Raw genomic sequence first — 20,127 nt, 5'->3', positions numbered from 1 at the left:
CATGGGTTTTCTTGGCAAGAGGCGGTTTGCCATTGCCTTCTTCCGAGGCTGAGAGAGTGTGACTTCCCAGTCACTTAGTGGGTTTCTATGATCCATTTGAACCCTGGTCTCCCAAAGTCCTAATCCAGCCCCCAAACCAGTATACCGCACTTGCCTAACTCCTGTTTATACCTCCCACGGATCTGGATCTGAAAGTACTTAACGTTTCGATCCGATACCACTTTACTCGGAATCAGTATGTAGAGAGATCTTGTAGCACCTTTGAGACTAAGGCCCAAAACATATTGTAGAAACAATCCAGTTTGAGACCGCTTTAACTGACATGGTTCAATGCTAGGGAATTCTGGGAACAGTAGTTTTGGGAGACATTTAGCCTTCTCTGTCAGAGAGAGCTCTGGAGCCACAACAAACTACACTTTCCAGGACCCCCCAGCACTGAGCCAGGGCAGTTAGAGCGGTCTCAAACTGGATTATTTCTGCAGTGTGTTTTGGACCTAACTGAAAGAAAGACGTTGGCAGCGTGAGTTTTCCTAGATTTCAGTCCACTTCCTCAGATGGAAGGACGCCTTGGATAGACAAATAGCTGAAAAGTTTATTCCAGAGTATATTTCAAACTACGGTTGTTTGGATGAAGTGTAAGAAAAACATGTAATAACAGCGTCGTCGTTTTCATTTCAAAGGTCTAGTGGTTCAGTAACACCTAGTTTTTATTTGTGAGTGTGGGGAACCTTGAATACATTACAAGCGTCCCAATCTCCCTTTACCGCTAAGCAGCTCTGCTTTGAAGGACAGTTTCAGCCCAATAAACTGGGAAGCCTGGCAGATTTCAAGGGAGTGAGAGACAGCCACTTCAGGCTGCAGTTCTGTGCACAGCTACTGCGGAGTCAGTCCCGATCCACAAAGTGGGTTTGGCTTCAGGGAAACATACCAAGCCTAGGAGGGCATATTCAGTGGCTTTAAAAACGTGGTCCTTGTTGACCTTCCTACGTATATACATCCTTTTGTGTGTACACGTCAACAGAAAGGGGGCATTTTTAAAGCATCAGACAGTCACTTATCTAAATCTGTTCTGGATCCCAGAAGGAGAAAAATAAGTATCTAGATATATTAGATATCTGTATAGATAAAGATATAGATATTATCTACATATATAAATATATTATCTAGATAATCTATATAGCTATATTATCTAGATAATTAACTGTCTCCTTCTGGGATGAAGAGTCAGTGGGATAATTATAGATATAGATGTATTGCTATTATCTATATCTATATACATACATTATCAAGATCATTAACTGCCTCCTTCTGGGATGAAGAGCCAGCGTGTGACAGTGGTCTGAGTGTTGGAGTAGGACTTTGGAGACTAGGTTTTGATTCCCAGCTCAGCCATGAAACCCACTGGGTGATCTTGGGCCAGTCACACTCTCTCAGCCTCAGGGGAAGGCAATGGTGAACCTCCTCTGAACAACTCTTGCCTAGAAAACCCTGTGATAGTGTCGCCTAGAGGTCACCAGAAGTCGAAAACGATTTGAGGGCACACAACAATATACAAATTAAAGTGATGAACCGGCTAGAAATATATTCCAATATTTATTGCATGATGTTTAATTTTTTTCTTCACATGCTCTGTATTCTCTCCCTTCCACAACATCCGAAGGAGCCAGAAGCCAAATGTCTTGCCATAATACTGAAATATATTTCTAGTTTGCTCTTAACTTTTCTCTCTCTGTGTGTGTATTCTTGCATGTACAAATATGTTTTCTTCGTATGTAAAATATGGAAAATCTATGGACGTTGCATTGAGATGGTTGGAGGAAAGGCAGAATATGAACTTAACAGTTAATACTACCTTATTTCATTGAACCCCTTCCTGTATTATTATGTATTATTTTATATGTATTATGCTATTATTTCGTAGAATGTATGCCATGGGAAGGTTTAATTTTTTATCTATTTTACTGATTGTATGTACAGCGCTATAGAAATAAAGCATAATAATAATAATAATAATAATAATAATAATAATAATATACAAGTATCTAGGAAGGCTAGTAGAATTTCATATTTAATTCAGCAATACGTAGGTTATTGCTCATATGGACTTATACAGACATATATGTGAATGGATAATTAAAATATTCATCTGTACAGAGCCTACATATTTGGGTGGCATATTTTTGTTTGTTTGTTAGTTTGTTTTCGTGCCAGTATTAAAACAAAATTCTCAAACTGATTATGTACAATCTGTGTAATTTATGCAGTCGGGAAATTCATATTTGCTGCCTTGAGGGAGGAAAAGCGGGATATAAATGTACACTCGGATGAATAAATACGAAGGCGCTGGCAGAACCGGGTCGTTTTCTTCTAAAGGAAGGAATGTGGCTCAAGTGTCCGACTCCCCCCCTGCAGCCATTGGGTTGAAGCCTGGAGGAAGGCAAAGCCCGGCTCTAACTTAATAAGAGAGAGGCTCAATTGGGAGACATCAGTCAACCCATAAAAATTAGAGGTAGCGGCGGTGGGCAATATCCTCTGGCGTTGCCTGTGTGGTCTGCAGGATCATGTTGTGAGGCTGAGGGGGGAAGGAAATAATAGTTTAAAGATTTCGTTCAAAGGCAAGGCGGGATCCTTGGGGGGCTGGTTTCGGTCTTCCCTGAAAGAAGAAGGTGGAGGAGCGGAGGGGGCGGCGGCAAAGAGAGGAACATTGCCGGGAAAGTCAAGAGGAAAAGGGCCGCCAGTGTGATCTCCAAGATTTAAAACAGAACACAACAAAACTAAAACTGAGAACAACGAGGAAGAAGGCACGCGGGGAACTGAGACCTTCCCGGTTCACCATTTTAGGTCAGTGGGAATGTTTCCTGGAGGAAGGCGTGGAGACCTTCCTTCTGCGGAGAAGAGATTAGAAGACCAGAGTGGTCATACAGCTGGGGAAAGTTACTTTTCCGGACTACAACTCCCAAAAGTAACTTTTTTCTCAAGCTTCTCCCTTGAAACACATAACGCAGAGAGGGAGGCAGGAAGGAGAAACCTCGATTGTGTGTATGTGCCTTCACGTCGCCTGTTGGTTTGTTGTGTGTCTTCACATCTTTGGGGTTTTCTTGCCAAGATTTAGTCAGAGGAGTCTTGCCATGGCCCTCCTCTGGGGTTGAGAGAGTGTGACTCACCCAAGGTCACCCAGTGGGTTTTATGGCCAAGCTGGGAATTGAGCCCTGGTCACCAGAGTCCAACATTCAAACCACAATCCCTCACTGGCCATTCAGACCCTCCCAGTTGGAAAGGCCAGGTTGCCCATTACACAGTAGCTGGGTTGATCGGCGTTAGTGGAAATGGTTTAGTAGCCCAGAGGGGAAAAAACGGACAAAACCACAGCTGAGTATTCCTTGCCTAAGAAAACTCTATGAAATTGACAAGGTCGCCATAAGTGGATTTTTGACTTGAAGGCACCTATCATGCACACACTAGCTCACCCAGTTCATTGCTTTGGGTGAAGGTGGCAAGGTCTAAATCAGTGGTTCCCAAATTTTGGTTCTTCAGGGGTTTTGGACTTCACCTTACAGAATTCCTGACTATAGGCCAAGCTAGCTGGAGCTTCTGGGAGTTGAAGTCCAAAATACCTGGAAGACAAAAGTTTGGGAATTACTGGTATAAACTGTCGCCTCCTCCTGTAGGCAGAAAACAAAAGCAAGCCCCAGTGTCGGTATGTGCCTCCAATTTGCCTGTAGCCTTAAGGCGACCCGATGAGTTTTCTTAGGCAAGGAATACATCTGATCCTGGAAACTAAACAGGGTCAGCCCTGTAGAGAGATTTGTAGCAGCTTTGAGACTAACTGAAAGAAAGAAATTGGCACCATGAGCTTTCGTAGACTTGAATCTACTTCCTCAGATGCATTTGGTGGAATGGAAGCCAGGCACAGACATAAATATGCCATTGGTAGGTGAGGATGTCAATTCAAATTATAAATCCTTTGTGTATGGAAATACTTGGATGAGAAACCAACAACAACTAAGTGTGTAAGCTGTGTATCAGAGGAAAGGACTGGCCGATTTCGGACTGGTCTAAATTCACGCCATCCAAACAACAGACACATGAACTCTGAAGATATAGTACTGGATTCTTTATATGAAGCCACACATATTTAACGTCTACAATAATGGACATGGTCTGTCCTTTCCGGGTCTCTTAAAGGCAGTATCTTTAATCCCATCTTTTAACACCATATTTAGCTGAGTCTGAGCGGGAAATATCTTGGGTCAAATAAGGTTGGAAATGACTTATGAAATGTTTCACAAAACTGGCTCTTCTCTCTCTAATTGAACGGATTACAGAGAAAAATTATCCCTCTTCAATATCCTCTTTTTTTAAAAAAAAAAATCACCTATATTACGATAATGTCTGCTCAAAATGTCCAGTGACTAACTCTGTAGACAGCGGCTGAATACGCTTGTAGCCACTGGGGGCCAGTTCGATCCCAGTCCTTGCAAACATAGAGCCAATCTATTTCCAGCCTAGAGAGCAGGAAGACGGATTCTGCCTTTTTGGGGGCTCAGGAAAGGGAAGAAGAACCCCCCTCCTTTTTATTGATTCTGTTTGCAAAAAAGATACCTACTAATCCCCTTCTCATCTCCTCGCCGACCACACCAACCGTACCACTTTTTCTCAGAGCAGAGGGGAGAGAAGATGGCATGCAAATTAATACTGTTAATTAGACAATCATCACTGAAGGCTCTCGGTGGCCATCATTACCCGTTTCCAATTTCTTCCTTTTCCTTTCCCAACTATGATCTGTTTTCAAAACAGGACTCAAAATCTTCAGGGGAATGGCTCCATAACCAATATCACTGCAGGAGTTAGTTGGCCATAAACATCCTAACTAGAGTAGACCCATTGCATAAATGGCGAATGTCTCTGTGTTACCTCAACATTCAATATTAATTTAATGGATCTACTCTAAAGAGGACTAGCCAAGAGCATTCAGGTTAATGGCGCCAATCCTAGATGCAGTTGCTCCATTGAAAACAATGGGATTTAGTGCCGGGTAGACAATTAAAGGAGTACACCGCAAGCTTTTTCGTTTGTAATTTAGCAAAACAGATTTTGGGGGGCTGCTTGGGGGAGAGATTCAAAAGAAAATCCATCCCTACTCGCCATTTTTGGAAAAATTGTAATATACTTTTCAATGACAAACAAGCTATAGTAAGATATACATTGTGTTTGCTCTTCCCTCTCACTCACTCACACAAACACATTTTCTTTGCCTTCCAATATAATAATTCCTAGAAAACATACATTTTAAAAGAGAGAGAGTAAGGAGATTTTTTAAAAAGCACAGCATTCTGTTGTCAAGAATGAGGCTCAGTGAATCAGGGTTTTAATGGAAAGCGCTTAGTAACAGAGATGAAACGTTTTAAGCCGGCTAAATCCCCAAGGTCTTGCCAGTCCATATTTGTTTAATTAACGGCAAACGACATAGAGTTCAGTGAGACTTATTTCCAGGTAAATTGATTCAGAATTACTGACAAGTATCAAGTGATCTGCTAGAAATTTTAATAGTCAGCAATTTCAATTCACCTTGTTTCTAAATATAAGGAAAATGTTACACTAAAATAATCAGAATGTGTTCAAAACGGGGGCGTTAGACAATACAAAACAGATAAATATGTGGCTTTTTCGTGCATTCAAGTATTATATGTAGCGCAGGCTTGTAGGAGCATGTCATATCTAATACGTAAACAGTAAGGTATGTGAATTATAATATTGGTTAGTTCATTTTTCATATCCGGTCTCTAGCCCATAAGGACAAGGCATGCTATCATGTGCAATTCTATCTAGGAAGAAGCGTTATGGAGCTCAGTAGGTCTTACCTTTGAGTAAAACATACACAGGAGTTGCACAGTGCATTCATGTTCATGCCAAAACGTTGGGTGACCCACCTCCTAACACTTCTCAGTAAAATGGAGATGGGATCTACAACTTAGGCAGAAGATCTCGTCCTCCCTGCCATCCATTTTTGGGTTGACTGACACAGACCTTGATTTCTGTTTTGGGACTAGACAACCTTTCATATCCATGGATTTTTTTAATCCACTGATTCAAGCATCCACGGCTTGAAGATATTATAAAAATATATATACATTCCAAACAGCAAACTTTGATTTTGCCATTTTAGGCAAGGAACGCCATTTTACTATGCCTTTGCATATAATGGCATTTGAGGATCCACGGATTTTGGTATCCATGGAGGGTCCTGGAACCAAACCCAGAATCAGAAACCAAACAAAACAAAACAGAAATCAAGGTGCACAACTATTCTGTTCGACATAGGTGTGCACAGAAAGATGTTTGAGAGAGGGTCAGGGAAATTATATGTATTGCAACAGCAAAAGCATTTACATTGTTTTTTGTGGGTTTTTCAGGCTACGTGGCCATGTTCTAGAAGAGTTTATTCAGGAATAAACTCTTCTAGAACATAGCCACATAGCCCGAAAAACTCACAAAAAGGTATGGGTGCCAGCCATGAAAACCTTCGACTTCAGCATTTACATTTAGTTACCGCTTCATAGTGAACCAAGGGCCCACTGTATGTGCAGTAAAAATATTCCTTCTCTCTTTCTTTCTCCCTCTCTCTGCCTCTGGACGCAGATATACTACACACAGACACACACCTCTATACGAAGGATGCAGACCTCCACACAGAGGCCTTCACTAACTCTGGGAAGAAATCAGAATTAAAACCAGGGAAGCCGCGCAATGGAGGCAAAAAAGATGAACCAATCTTCACATCGGCTGAGAGGAGGCTGGGGGCTGGCAGATCACTCCATGGTGCAGGTTCAAGTCCTGGGCCAGGAGGAGGAGAGGGGAAAGGAGGGGGGCTCTAAACTTTGTCACAAGGACTCCCCCTCCCCCCCCCGGGTCCATTTGCCCTCAGTGTTCCCTGACTGGAGAGATCCCTCTCCGCCCTCCTCTTCTTCCTCCTTCTCCTCTTCCTCCCCACCGCCTCCTCTTCTATGCTTTGGGTCTCTCCCCTTCCCCCCTCCCCATTTTGAGGTGTTCTCTTGCTATTTCTTCGAAGGAGGCTCTATTGGCCCGAAGGAAGAGGAGGAGGAGAAGAAGAAGACGGCCGTATCGGAAATGCCGGGCCGCAAAGGACCCGCCGCGGGCGCCAACCTTCTTGTCTGCCCTCCGTTTAGGGAGCTGGGTTTCCTTCCCCGGCCGCCCCCTTAAAACCCCGACGGAGGGGAGCAGGCTGCGGAGAGATGTGCGACCGGAGCAGCCTTTGCCGGCCGGGCTACATGGACTCCCTCCTGAACTTGCCCTCGGCTCCCTCCGCAGCCCCTCCTGAGGCCTTTTATTTCCCCAGCTTGAGGGCGAATAGAAGCCATCCGCAGCTGGCCGGCTTGCCCTACCCGAGAAGCCCCCTGGCATGGACCTGTGCCAGCTCCTCCTGCCCAAACCAGCCCGGCGGGACAGGACAGGCCCTGAGCAGCCCCTCGCCCCAGCCTCCGCCGCCTTACCTTCCCCTCAGCGGCAAGGGCGCCCTAGGCGGAACCCACAAGTACTACGCCCCCCACCACGAGGCCTCCGCCCTGGAGGAGGAAGAGGAGGAGGAGGAGGAGGAAGAGCGGGGCCGGCAGAGCCACCGGGAGGCCTGGGTCCGGGGAGAGCAAGGGAACTTGGGGGCCAGGAGGGTGCTGCTAGCCCCGTCCAAAGCGCCCAAGGAGGAGGCCAGGAGGACTTGGCCAGCCGCCGTTCTTCTGGACGCCGAGTCCTGCGCCTCCGGCTGGAAGGAGGACCTCAAGCGCGCCTCCGCCGCTGTCAACTTGAACCTGACGCTGCCTCCGGCCGCCCTGCCCAGCCTCCGTGCCTCCTTGCTCTCGGATGGTAGGAAGCCAAAACGAGGTCCCTTCCGTGCTCCTGCTAGCCAAGGCCCTGGGCCTTACACGACTCCAAACCCCGCTTCCTCGGGACCCAAGAATTAAACCCCCTGATGACACACTCACCCGGTGGGCATTGTTGTATGCCTTCAAGTCATTTCTGACTTATAGCGACCCTATCCTTGGGTTTTCCTGGCAAGGTTTATTCAGAGGGGTTTGCCATTGCCTTGCCCTGAGGGTGAGGGAGTGCCATTCAGCCAGTCACCTAGTGGGTTTCATGGCCAAGCCGGGAATAACTTTCCTTTCCTTCTTCCCTGAGCCTGGTGACCCCTTTGGGCCTTGCGTCGGAAGGGTCAAAGGTGGGATCTCAACCCCGAGGCTTGCTCCTGGGTCCCTTTTACTCAGAAGGAAGTCCGGGGGACCTTTCCTCCCAGGATCTTAAGGGCTGCAGCCTAGCATTCATCCCTTCTAAAACAATGTCACCCGTGTTGATCTCCGGGGAGGCTCCTTTCTCGAAGGAAGGAGGCTTGCTTTCCCCTCTACACACACACACACACACACACACACACACACACACATTCATCGCCCACCTTGGTGTGTCCCTTCGGGGGCTTTGGCCGTGGCTCCTTGAAGCCACCGAGGCCGGCTCTGGTGGGACCTCTGGCCCTCGCATCACACACAACTGCCGCCCGGTGTCGTGTCTCTTGCAGGTTTGCCTTGGAGCCCCGCCACCCCGCAAGGGAGGTCGAGGAAGAAACGGAAGCCTTACACCAAGCAGCAGATCGCCGAACTGGAGGGCGAATTCCTCCTCAACGAGTTTATTAATCGCCAGAAAAGGAAAGAGCTCTCCAACAGACTGAACCTAAGCGACCAGCAAGTGAAGATCTGGTTCCAGAACCGGCGCATGAAGAAGAAGCGCGTGGCCATGCGCGAACAGGCGATGGCAATCTACTAGGGGTAGTAGTAAGGTCCAGGCGCAGGCGCGACCCCGACGTAGGGGAGGGCAGGGCAGGGCAAAGAAGGGAAGGGGGTGACGCGGCCGCCGCCGCTTCTTCCCTTAGTTTTCCCTCTTAATCGTGAACTTGCCTCTGGAGGAGTATCTGAAAGTCTTCAGCCTTACCTTGAACTTCTTAGAAATGTCTCTTGTCTGGGAGACTGTTGTCTGTGGCACAAGGCCTTGAGCATGTTTTTGTTGTTGTTGTTGTTGTTGTTGTTGTTGTGTGCCTTCAAATCCTTTCCGACTTATGGCGACCCTAAGGTGAACCTATCATAGGGCTTTCTTGGCAAGTTTTGTTCAGAGGAGGTTTGCAATTGCCTTCTCCTGAGGCTGAGAAAGTATGACTTGCCCAAGGTCAGCCAGTGGCTTTAAATGGCCAAGCCGGGATACGAACCTCCAGAGTCTCCTCCAGAGTCCTAGTCCAACACTGAAACCCCTACACCATGATTGGCAGGTAAACCCTACTTGCTTCTTCTTTTCCTTTGCAAAGGAAAGGAAGTTCTCTCTCTCTCTCACTTATTCTCAACACAAAACCATGGACACGGGGCGCCCTATTTTTTTAAAAAAAATCACAAATTAAAAAAAAGTATTTTGAATTATCAACGTCTTCCTGTGTGTGTGTGTGTGTGTGTGTGTGTGTGTGTGTGTGATTTAATTTGCCGTGGTGCAACAAAGGCGCGGCAAGGACTGGCTTCACTGTCTCTCGTTTCTTCGCCAGACAACCTGGGCAATGTGTGCACCAAGGCTCTCCCACTCTGGATTGTGTGTGTGTGTGTGTGTGTGTGTGTGTGTGTGTGTGTGTGATTCCACTGCAGCAAATCTCCTTGCCAGATCCCTGTCTGCGCCTAAAAAGGACCGAGGGAGGGAATGAGGGAGTGAAAAGTGGGTGGGCGGGAGACCCTCCGCAGAGGATGAGCAAAGAAGACAAGGCTCTATCTGCACCGCTCCCCGATTCCTGGAGGAAGCTGGATATAGGAGACCCTGCTGCCCCCCCTCCCCCCAAAACCTGGTGTTGATTTGGAGATGCAATTAATCGTCCTGCTGGGTATCCTCTTCCTCTCCAACCCTGGGGTCCTTTGCTCGGAAATGAGGGACATCTTTGCGGGCGGGGTCCTTTTGACCTGATCCAGCCCACCTCTCTTGCTTACTCTCTCTACTTGTGTGTGTGTAGAGAAATCTGGTAGCCCCTTGACACTAACTGAAAATAAGAAGTTGGCAGCATGAGCTTTCCTCGACTAAAGTCTACTTCCTCAGATGCGTGGAGTGGCTGTGTGTATGTGTGTCTTACACGACCACGAAAAGCCTTCTCTTGGAGGCGCAGGGAGCCTTTTCTAGGGCCGCTGCCGACTTCCAAGTCGATATTTTGAGGCCAGGTGGGGCGGGAAGGTCCCTTTTGCCTCGTTGAATTTCCTCTGGGGTCTTTCTTTGTCTTCCTTGGGCCTACGTCTCTCTTTTTTCCTCGCCCTGTTCCTTCCACGTCTCTTTCCGAGGCCCCACATAACACAGAGGTACGCGGCCTATTGTGTGGAAACCGAACGAAGGAACCTCTGGTTGTGTATTGGGCCAGTAAATATATTGTAAGAGTCTGAAGTCTCCCCCACAACTTTGGGAATGGGGGGTGGGGGCACTTAACTTTTAAAAGGGGACATTTCCCACCCTGGCCGAGTGGAAGAGGATCTTGTTTTGATTTTTCTCCCTATAAACCCCCAAATCCATGCTTTTTCCTTCTTTCTGTCTTTCTCTCTCCCTTCTCTTCAATACAATCCCCCCCCCCCCCAATTCCGCCAAAGGCGAGTCTTCCCCCATCCCCCGCCCGCCTATGTCTGCCAAAGCGGACTGGCCATTTGTCCTCCTGCAAACCTCCTCCTAGTTGCCCTTGGCTTCCTCTCTCTCTGTGTATGTGTGTGTGTGTCTCCCTCCCCTCCTTCGACTCCCCTTCTAGCCTTGCTTTCCTGTTTCGGTTGACTTTGGCCTTGTCCAAAACCTACAGGCAAAATGAAAGGCCGACCGGGCACAAAAGAATCAAGGAAGCGGCTCAGTTGGGTCTTCAGATCCTGCAATTCTTTCCTTGCCTCCCTCCCTCTCAAGGTTATGCAGAACCATGCCACAAATTGCATGAATCTAATTGGGAATAGAGATTAGGAACACTATTAGCCTTTGCAGCGGGGAACCAGCCTCTTAAGGTCGGACTTTGATGACTCCAGTGGGTTTGGTCTGCTTTGGTCTCCAGGACGGCGGAAAGGGGAATATTTGAGAAACCAAACTCTTTTCATTTAAGAAGAAGAAAAAAAAATCTTACTCATTATGAAGAGATTTAAATGTGTAATTTGATTTAATTTCCCTCCCAAGGAGTTAAAAAAAAGGCATCTGACCTGAAATTATTATTTCTCTGCACCTCTCTTTTTTCGAAATTTCTCCTCGGCTAAAAGGACAAAGAAATCGTCCAGAGAATCTCTGTAAGAGGAGAAATGAGAAGGAAAATAATGTTTGGTAGCCGTACCTCAAGCATTAATAGGAACCCTCGTTTTATTTTTAACCTTTAAATCCCTCGGAAAATATATCCCAAATTTGTGTGGAGATGTAACACAACTGTAAATGCCAAAGACTAGAATTAGTAACCATTCGAGGTGTGAAAACAACTGCCGTATTTCAAGATTAAATTGCTAAATTCCTATTATGCATTGATCCTTTGTCGCCTTCAAAATAAATATCTAAGATTCCTTTTACTTTGATCGCAGAAATCTGGCCCTGGCCATTTTAAAAACAAATTGAGAATGAAAGCGAGCTTTTTTTGTTGTTGTAATTTTATGTTTTAAACGCATTTCTCTTTGCTGTTGTCTTTATACTAAATATTTCATGATGCTTCAGAGCAAAAAAGAAGGTAGGTCTGGAAAGGGATAGATATAATTCAGCCAGAATTAAGCCAAAATAACCTGTAAATAAAAGCCGACTGGTTTCCATTTAGTGTTATTATTTTTTCTGTTGCATGGTAAAAATTTAGACTTCCAGGTTTATTCTAAAAGGTGTAATTTAAAGGTGAAAAAAATAGGAACCTAATAAATAAATGTCAAAAATTTAGATTGGATTTATTAAAATCTATAATGTTGAGGAAATACGCAGTCTTTCATATTCAGAAAATCTTCTCCATAACGCCTCACAACTATGCATCTGCCAGTCATATTTCTGTCTAAAATGAGTAATAAAAGCAGGGGTTGGACAATCTCCTCTTTTTTTTATTCTTAAATTTTAACTTGCAAATGTTGGATTCTTGGGTTTTACAACATGACATGCTAGCAGATGAAATTGCAGAAATGGCAATGCCATCTTCACAAATTCAGTTACTCTGCAGTTGTGGATTATGGTCAACTTGCAGCATTTATGGCCGCAAAGTGATATGCAAAGTGTATCAGAGAAGGGCAAGGAAAATAACATTTATATCTAGGATGTACCTGCGTGGAGGTAGCATATTCATATATTTTTAATTTAAATCAGAGAAATAAATAGCTCCTGTTTGACCAGCCTTTATGTATTGAAAAATTTGCTCATAGAAACACACTGTGTGCACAGAGGTAGGCAAATTATTCCACACCTATTTTGCCAGGCGAAGCTACAGCCCCTACGTTGCTATAGATTATGTAGTTCCGGATAGCAAAGCTAATAGGGCATAGATAGTCGGGGTAATTGGGCGACAGGTAGATGAATCGATGAATTGATAATAGAGGGAAGATTTCTCCGCAACAATTCTGTCTTGTAACTGTGAAAAAACGGCTTAACGAATGGGTGCCATATAAACACACACAAATATCAATTCCTACACACCGGTACATACATGTCTCTCGAATCCGCTTGCCTTCGGAATCCAAGGACACCTTTTTTTGCAAGGGATTTGGATAGGTTTGTTCCCGTTTTCCATTCTAAACATATTTGTTTGGAAGTATGTCCTTTTACAGCACTACTGGATGCTTGTTTTTCCCCCTACTTAAGCCCCCCTATAATCAGTAGGTTTTCCTCCTAGGTGTATCTGCATAGGATTGAGGCCTTAATTATCTTGGAGCTTATCACATTTCGGTCATTGTCTCTATCTATAAAGCTCTAAAGATGGTTCATCTTCTACCACCCAGCAGTGATAGCAGAAGAAACTCGAGTGTAAAATGAGGTTGTTGCAGATGACCCGCATTGGGATGCTGAGTTGTTAGGTGGTGAGTTGTGGTGTGAGTGTGATTCTGTATGTGTATGGAGGGGTGGTGAATATGTCCCCTGGCTGGGTCTGGCCCCATGCCCAAGCAGGATGCTCCTGCTCCATCCCTGACACGCAAGTGTGTGTACCTCCATCTCCTCCTCCGAGTCAGTCAGCCTCAGACCCGCATCTCACTGGCGTCCGGGAAGTCCTTGCCTCTGATAGGCTGAGCCCCGCCAGCTCCGGCAAATGCCTGGGAGTTTGATAAGGCGAAAGGACCGTCCCCCGGATTCTTCCAAATGGGGCTCTGGGCGCTTTTGTGTTTCCTAAAAGAGCATAAATAATTAAAGTTTGGCGCGGGGGGGGGGGGAGGATGGATGCAAAGAGAGGGGGGGGGAGAGGAAGGCTTTCTTGCAGCGCTGGGGCAGCAATAAATGAAATGACTCAGAATCGCTTCTCCAGTCAGTTTTTACGAGAGCTGCCAGACAGTGTCTGTTCACGTTCTCCAGATAACTAGGGGCGCCATAACAAAGTTAAGGTCAAGTTAGTGTCTTATCTTGGGTGGCACAAAATTACAGCACCATCTCCAGCAGGACCAGGCGCATCTGCTTCCTCCTCTCTCTCTCTCTCTCTCTCTCTCTCTCTCTCTCTCTCATCCTCTCCCCCCACCCTCAAACGTGATGCGAGTCCTCCTAATTTTCCACGGATGCTTTCTTTGGGCGAGATGTCATTGGGAGCAGAGTACCGGCTGGCTCCAGGAGAGTGAAGACCATCCAAGACGCCTAACGGTAAAGTCCCCAGGATTGGGGTGGAAATGATGGATGCGGGGTGGAGGGCAGGGGGGGGGGAAGAGTTTCGCTTTGCAAATGATGGACGGTTTGGTGTTGGAAGAGAAAGGCTAGAAATGGGTCTCTATCTCAGAGGATGTGGTTTATTTTGGCTTTGGGTGATCGAGAGAGTCGACAACCTGAAAGCACCCTTCCTCTCTGTTGTCCGGCGAAACCACGGCTTGTTTAATTCTGCATTTCCAGACTGCAAGAGATCTTTTGGGAATTGTTAGAGGAAGGGGTTCCTTAAGAAGCGGTGGTCGGGTGTCCTTGAACTTGAAATAATGGAACCTAGAGTCTTGCAAATACACTTGATGCAATGGGGAAAGTGGTGGCTAGCTTTTGTGTTGGTTTTCCAGTGGTGTGGTTATATTTTTGGAGTTGGGTGTGCGAGGCGAGAAAAGGGGAAAGAATCGCTTTGGGGTTGTCTGTGGCAGGGTCCTTAATGGGCTCGAGGAAGAGAAGTCTGGGTGGGGTGAAGGAGATCGCATCTAGAGGAAGGTCTTCTCTTGTTCCATTGCGAAAGAAGACACAGGAGCCATTTTAGCTGCGCAGTCAAGGTTTGGGTGGGAGGGAGGGAAGCAGTGGGGGAGGGAGGGAGGGCGAGAGGGAGGGGAAGTTACTCCATTGCAGCAAAAGCAAAAGCGCAGAAACCAACGATGCGCATTCCAGCGAAAGGAGGTGACCCACTGTATCTCCTTAATGGTTCTGTGGGTCTGGCTGCCTCTATAGATAGCCCTGGTCGGCTCTGGTGCATTTGTTTGATGGGAGCTTGTGTGTTAACATGGATGGCGCCATGCTAGTGAGGGGGCGAGCAAGGCAAACGTGGACCATAGGGGACCCTTGGTCGGAAATGTCAATTGCATTGGGGCTATGGTTTTTCCTCCCCTCAAGCCCCCTTTTAAACTTGCCCTCCTTTTCGAAATACTGGGGGGGGGGGGACGGTTCAGATTTTGAGACTGGTTTGACTAGAATTAGAAGTGAGAGTATTTTGAGATCTGTTTCTGCTGCCTTCTTAGAATTGGGCGCAACAGAAGCATAAAGCTTTGGTCACTGCAGATGGAAATCAAAGACTCATCTCTCCCCTTAAACTGCGTACACTGTACTGGGGCATATTTTGATTTATCTGATTCAGTAAACAATCCCTTATTTTAGCATATTCATATGCAATTATTAACCACATAATGTAATGTATCAATTGTTGGGTATAGCAACTTTAACACCAAAACTAGTCTCTCGTTCTCTTTCCTCGACCTGTGTGAATTGGGACTGCATAGATAATCTGCACAATTAAGACCACCTTTAGCAGGTTGGACTACTAAATTTAGTAAGATATTCAAAGGTGCAGGACTGGAACCGAGTTGTTTTAATCCTCGTTTATGGATTATTTGTGGTCAAGGACGTTGCAAGGTTACGCTGCGAACATTGTGTTTCCTTTCCTTTCTTCTTTCTTTAAAGTCATATATGTGGCCTTGAAAATCATTTTTCTCATCTTTTTCAATTCTCCTGCTTATTTTCTCGCCCATTGGCGATTGTTAGTAAATTCAGACAAACAGAGATTCCGTCTCACAAGGAGTACCCGGGGTGATAACAATTAGATATTTTATTTCTCTTGATTTATTAACAATATCCTGGAAAAGACTCGGGGGAGGAAACTTGTACATTTGCAGGTTGTTGCCTTGAGAAAGAGCTCGGATTTGTCGAGGACAAGTGTTTCTCTGGAGTTGAGAAGCCGAAGGTCTTGGGTTTAAACTTGACATTGTGCTATAGCCGGGAGGAGGAAAAGAGAGAGAGGATCGGCCTTCCAGGCGGTGTTTGGCGGTGCTGCCTGTTTGCAAAAGGAATTTCGCTTTTCTGATTGAGATGTACAAATGTGTGTGAAATATATTTATTTTTCTGTCTCATTGCACTCGCTTATAAATGTGAAGCAGAGGGGAAAAGCGTGGGGGGGGGGGTTGGGAAAGGTAAAGAAGCCATTGCAAATGCATTAGAGAGAAAGAGAGGTGGATTCTGTGGCTCTCAGTTCGGAACTGAGAAAGAATATATCCCCCTCCCTTCCCAAATATCCTGTCTTTCTCCCCCTCTGTCTCCTTCAAATGACATTGACGATTACGTTTAAACCAAGGCGTGTAGGTATTGATCGGATCTTCGGCTTCCAGAAACGAATGGCTTTTGCTTTGGATTAATATGCCCCACCCTAAGATGTCTGATCATGGAGCCTCGTGTTCTGCCCGGCCCAATGCTTTTCAGGCAAAGGTCTCCGTTTGATGAAACGGGGAAGTGGCCCAGAGACTCAGGATCCAATCCTCTTCCCCCCCTCTTTCCTCTTCCTCTCTCTGTTGGCCATACACACCCGAATTAGGCTAGCGTTTGGGGATCTAGGAAAGACAAGGGAGGGAAAGGAAGGCAACCCGGCCGGGGACTTTAGGGTTGGAAAAATCGATGTTAAAAATAAAACAGGGAGATTTAACATCTGAGGGAAGCCAAGGGCGGCAAGAAATGGAGGGGAAGCCCTCGTTTGGCTGGTCAGGTCATGGCGTGTATGAGAGAGAGAAGGAGGGAAGGAGGGAAGGAGCCTGCCACGGCGGTGAAGGTAGGGAGAGTGCAGCAACAACCCTGGAGATGTGATGTCTAGTAAGGAGGAAGGATGCTCTAATTATGGGAAACATTGGAGGCGGCTTGCGGAGTGGGAAAGGGAGACAACGCTGCTCCCTCTCACCTTTCCGGCCTTTAAGGTTTCCTGACTAAATTTCCGACCACTGCTGGGTTTTGAAACAAGGAAGAGAGAACATACATACATATAGAGAAAGACAATTTATGACTATTTGTGTGGATGGTGGCACAGCCTCTTGCCCCTTCTTTTGGTCTCTCTTTCTCTCTCTTTCTCTGCTTGTGAGGGCCTGGGGACCCTTGGGCAATTCCTGGTGGCACATGAGGTCCTTGGCAGGCAGCGTGCCTCAGGGGCACCTGGGCAGAGATGGGATGCCCAGGTGGTTGCGCTGCCCTACCTCCATCTCTCCTGGGTTGGGAAATGGAGGTGGGAGGAGTGGGGGGGAGTAGAGGAGGGGTGGGGGGAGGAGGACTAAGCGGGTGGAGGAAGAGCTGGAAATGGTCCTATTTGTCCAAACGTGAGTGCCTGCGCAGTGTGTGTGTATGTGTGTGAGTGAGTGAGCTGGGAGGCTCTTTCGGAAGGGCTTTGGGAGACAACCCACGGCGAAGGCGGGCAGCCAGGCAGGGGTGGGGGGGAGTGGGGGTCTAATATAGATATAAGGACATTTCTCCATCGCCTCTGTCACGTGACATAATTACCACTCGAATCAATCAAGATGAATTGCACGTCACCCGCGCGCGGTGGGGTTTTCCCCCCTTCCAGCCTCTCCGGCTTCTTCTTCCTCCTCCTCCTCTTCCTCTTCTCCTTCTTCTCCTCCAGCTTCTTCTCCTCCTCCAGCTTCTTCTTCTTCTCCTCCGGGGCTGCTCCTGCTGCCGCCCCCTCTGTCTCCGGGGCCGGAGAGATAGATGGGGCTCCTTCCTGAGCTCCCGGCCGCTGGGCTCTCCTGCTGTGGCTGCTCCTTGGGCTGCTGCTCCTGCCCGGGTCCTTGCGGTTGCTGCTCTTTGCTCGCGGTCGCCCAGAGGCGGCGGCAGGAGAAGGAGGAAGAAGAAGAGGAGGAGGAGGAAGAAGAAGAAGAGGAAGAAGAGGAGAAGACATGAGTGACTTTGACGACTGCGGCAGCAGCAGCCACGGGGCTTCCAGCATGTACCTCCCCGGCTGTGCCCCCACCGCCTACTATGTGTCCCCCTCGGATTTCCCCAGCAAGCCCTCATTCCTGTCCCAGTCGCCCTCCTGTCAGATGGCCTTCCCCTACGCCTCCAACCTGCCTCCCCATGTGCAACCGGTGCGCGAAGTGGCGGCGTTCAGGGACTACGCCGGAGGCAGCGCTGGAGGAGTCGGAGGAGGCGAAGGCGCAAGGGAAGGCGGAGGAGGAGGAGGCAAGTGGCCCTATCGGGGCTCTTACGGGCCCAGCAGTTACTACGAGGAGGTGATGCACGGCCGGGAGTTCCTGCCGCCAGCCAGCCGGAGGATGGACATGCTTTTCAAGGCCGACCCGGGGGTCTGCGGCGCCCACCACCACCACCATCACCACCACCACCATGCCGCTGTCGCAGCCGCTGCAGCCGCTGCTGCCGCGGCGGCCAACAACTTCTACAGCGCGGTGGGCAGGAACGGGATCCTCCCTCAGGGTTTCGACCAGTTTTACGAGGCGGCGGCCCAAGAAAGGGGGACTCCCTACCCGGAGCAAGAGGAGCCCCCCGAGGGGGAGAAGAAGGGAGAACCCCAGGCCTCGGGCGGCAACCCTCCCTGCGGCAAAACCTCCCCTTCTCCTCCTTTGCCCAGCCAGGAGAAGAAAGGGGCAAGCCAAGGGGGCAACACGGCGTCGCCGCCTTCCGAGGAGGCCGAGAAGAAGACCCACGGATCAGGTAAGGAGGGGGAGAAAGGGGAGAAAGGGGGCAGCCCTCGGCCTTGGGCTCTGGGTAGCTTTTTTTTTAAAAGAAAGGGAGAGGGGGAAGCCAAAAATTGAGAGGGAGGGAGGGAGGGAGCCCACAAGGCCACCACTTTGACAAGCCTCCAGTACTTTTCTTTGGCCTTTTCTTCTTCCCCTTCTCCTTTTACGTGCGATTTTATAAGCATCCACAGGGCTTTTATATATCCTATAAGGTTTCCTTTGCTGTTGTAAAGCGTGTTTACGATAGGAAACCCATTGAGATGGGCTTAAAGGTAGGCTTGGAGGAGGAGGATGTTTTGGGGTTGGGAGGCGGGGAGTTTGGCCGCGTTGTGGAGGAGTCCTTCCAGGCAGTGGAAGGGTCATGATGGTGGAGATAATGATGATAATGATGATGATGATGATGATGACAAGGACAACCATCAGATATTTTATTTCACTGGCTATAAGTGGGGTCCCTCTACTATTGGCTTTGGGATTATCTTTGGAGATAGAAAGAAGTTCTTTCCCAAGCCATGACAAAATGGAGGCCTCTCAATAAGTTTAGGTGTGCCTGAGAGTTAAGTTTTTTAAAATATTCAAAACACTTTCCCTTGTGCACTGGGCAGTTTGAGGCTCCTTTTCCCTTCCCATCCATTCCTTCTTTTTTTCCCCCTCCTTTTATTTTTGTTTTCTCTTCCCAAGTCACTTTATCTTCCCAAGTCAGTTTTATCCATTGAGGCCGAAACTTCACAGATGTTCTCAGAAATGTGAAGAAGGAGGCGTTTTGCCCTAGAAAGGGGGGAAAGACGGGAATGGATTCAAGTCCACGTTCTTGTACGTTGTCATTTTTTGTGGGGAAAGTGTCTGAATGGGACAACTGGCTTCACTTTCGTTTTTCTTTTCCCCCTCTTCTCCCTTTACCCGAATTTCCAGCTCTTCCCCAGCGATCTCGGAAAAAGAGGTGCCCTTACACCAAATACCAGATCAGAGAACTGGAGCGGGAGTTTTTCTTCAACGTGTACATCAACAAAGAGAAAAGACTGCAGTTGTCTAGGATGCTGAACCTCACGGATCGACAAGTTAAAATATGGTTCCAAAATCGAAGGATGAAAGAAAAGAAACTGAACAGAGACCGACTGCAGTATTTCACGGGGAACCCCTTGTTTTGAGTGGGAACAACGGGGATGGGGTGGGAGAAAAGAGAGAAGGGGAAACCTCCCTTTCGGCCCAGCCTGGCATCTGAGCCCAAACGTCAGGAGGCTTATGGGACATCCGCCCTGAGGACATCACAGGTTTCCCATGGTTTTCATGGGCAGCAGCGACTCTTGTTTCTTCCCAACAGCCCTTGCCTGCTTCCCAGGAGATCGCATGGGTTTGGTGGCGGAGCAGAATTCCCCTGCAAAGGGGAAACGGGGTAAATCCAATACTCCCTTCTAATGTTGTCATGTGTGTCGTTGTTGTCCCCCCACCTTTAAACTGAACAACCACCCCCTGGTTTTAATTCCTCCTCCCATCCCTTCATGATCGAGAAAAGTGGGTCTCAAATTGTTCAAAAGGAAGGGCGTCAGCGGACATTGAGGTGACCTTTCCTCTCTGTTGGCTTTTCTGGGGTGGAGAAACGGCGGTGGTGATGTACACTGGATATATATATCCTATACACCGGTAAAGATATATCTCTGGTTTCTATGGCCATTATAAAAAAGCATGGGACGATGTCTTGTTCACGAGAATAAATGGATGGTAGTAACGTTGGAAGGTGCTATCTTTGGTGTGT

General features: G+C 47.5%; 2 protein-coding genes across 2 annotated transcripts; both read left to right on the top strand.

Moving 5' to 3' along the window:
- The first annotated feature begins 7,253 nt into the window (after nucleotides 1-7,253).
- On the top strand, nucleotides 7,254-8,826 carry HOXD12 (homeobox D12). The gene is made up of 2 exons (XM_089523025.1): nucleotides 7,254-7,878; nucleotides 8,582-8,826. The coding sequence occupies exons 1-2, from the start codon at nucleotides 7,254-7,256 to the stop codon at nucleotides 8,824-8,826; spliced, it is 870 nt and encodes a 289-aa protein (XP_089379151.1).
- Nucleotides 8,827-17,576: 8,750 nt separating this feature from the next.
- On the top strand, nucleotides 17,577-19,522 carry LOC149313726 (homeobox protein Hox-D11-like). The gene is made up of 2 exons (XM_089523267.1): nucleotides 17,577-18,348; nucleotides 19,287-19,522. Exons 1-2 carry the CDS (start codon nucleotides 17,577-17,579, stop codon nucleotides 19,520-19,522), a joined length of 1,008 nt encoding a protein of 335 aa, XP_089379393.1.
- The last annotated feature ends 605 nt before the right edge of the window (nucleotides 19,523-20,127 follow it).

Source organism: Sceloporus occidentalis, unplaced genomic scaffold (genome assembly GCF_023333645.1).
Source record: "Sceloporus occidentalis isolate IW3139 unplaced genomic scaffold, rSceOcc1.0.p SCAF_4, whole genome shotgun sequence".
Taxonomy (NCBI): Eukaryota; Metazoa; Chordata; class Lepidosauria; order Squamata; family Phrynosomatidae; genus Sceloporus; species Sceloporus occidentalis.
This window is presented reverse-complemented; position numbering and strand designations above follow the sequence as displayed.

Coding starts and splice junctions, on each gene's coding strand:
- HOXD12 (XM_089523025.1), top strand. CDS start 7,254: ATGTGCGACCGGAGCAGCCTTTGCCGGCCGGGCTACATGGACTCCCTC. Junction 7,879..8,581: donor TGCCTCCTTGCTCTCGGATG/GTAGGAAGCCAA, acceptor TGTCTCTTGCAG/GTTTGCCTTGGAGCCCCGCC.
- LOC149313726 (XM_089523267.1), top strand. CDS start 17,577: ATGAGTGACTTTGACGACTGCGGCAGCAGCAGCCACGGGGCTTCCAGC. Junction 18,349..19,286: donor GAAGAAGACCCACGGATCAG/GTAAGGAGGGGG, acceptor CCGAATTTCCAG/CTCTTCCCCAGCGATCTCGG.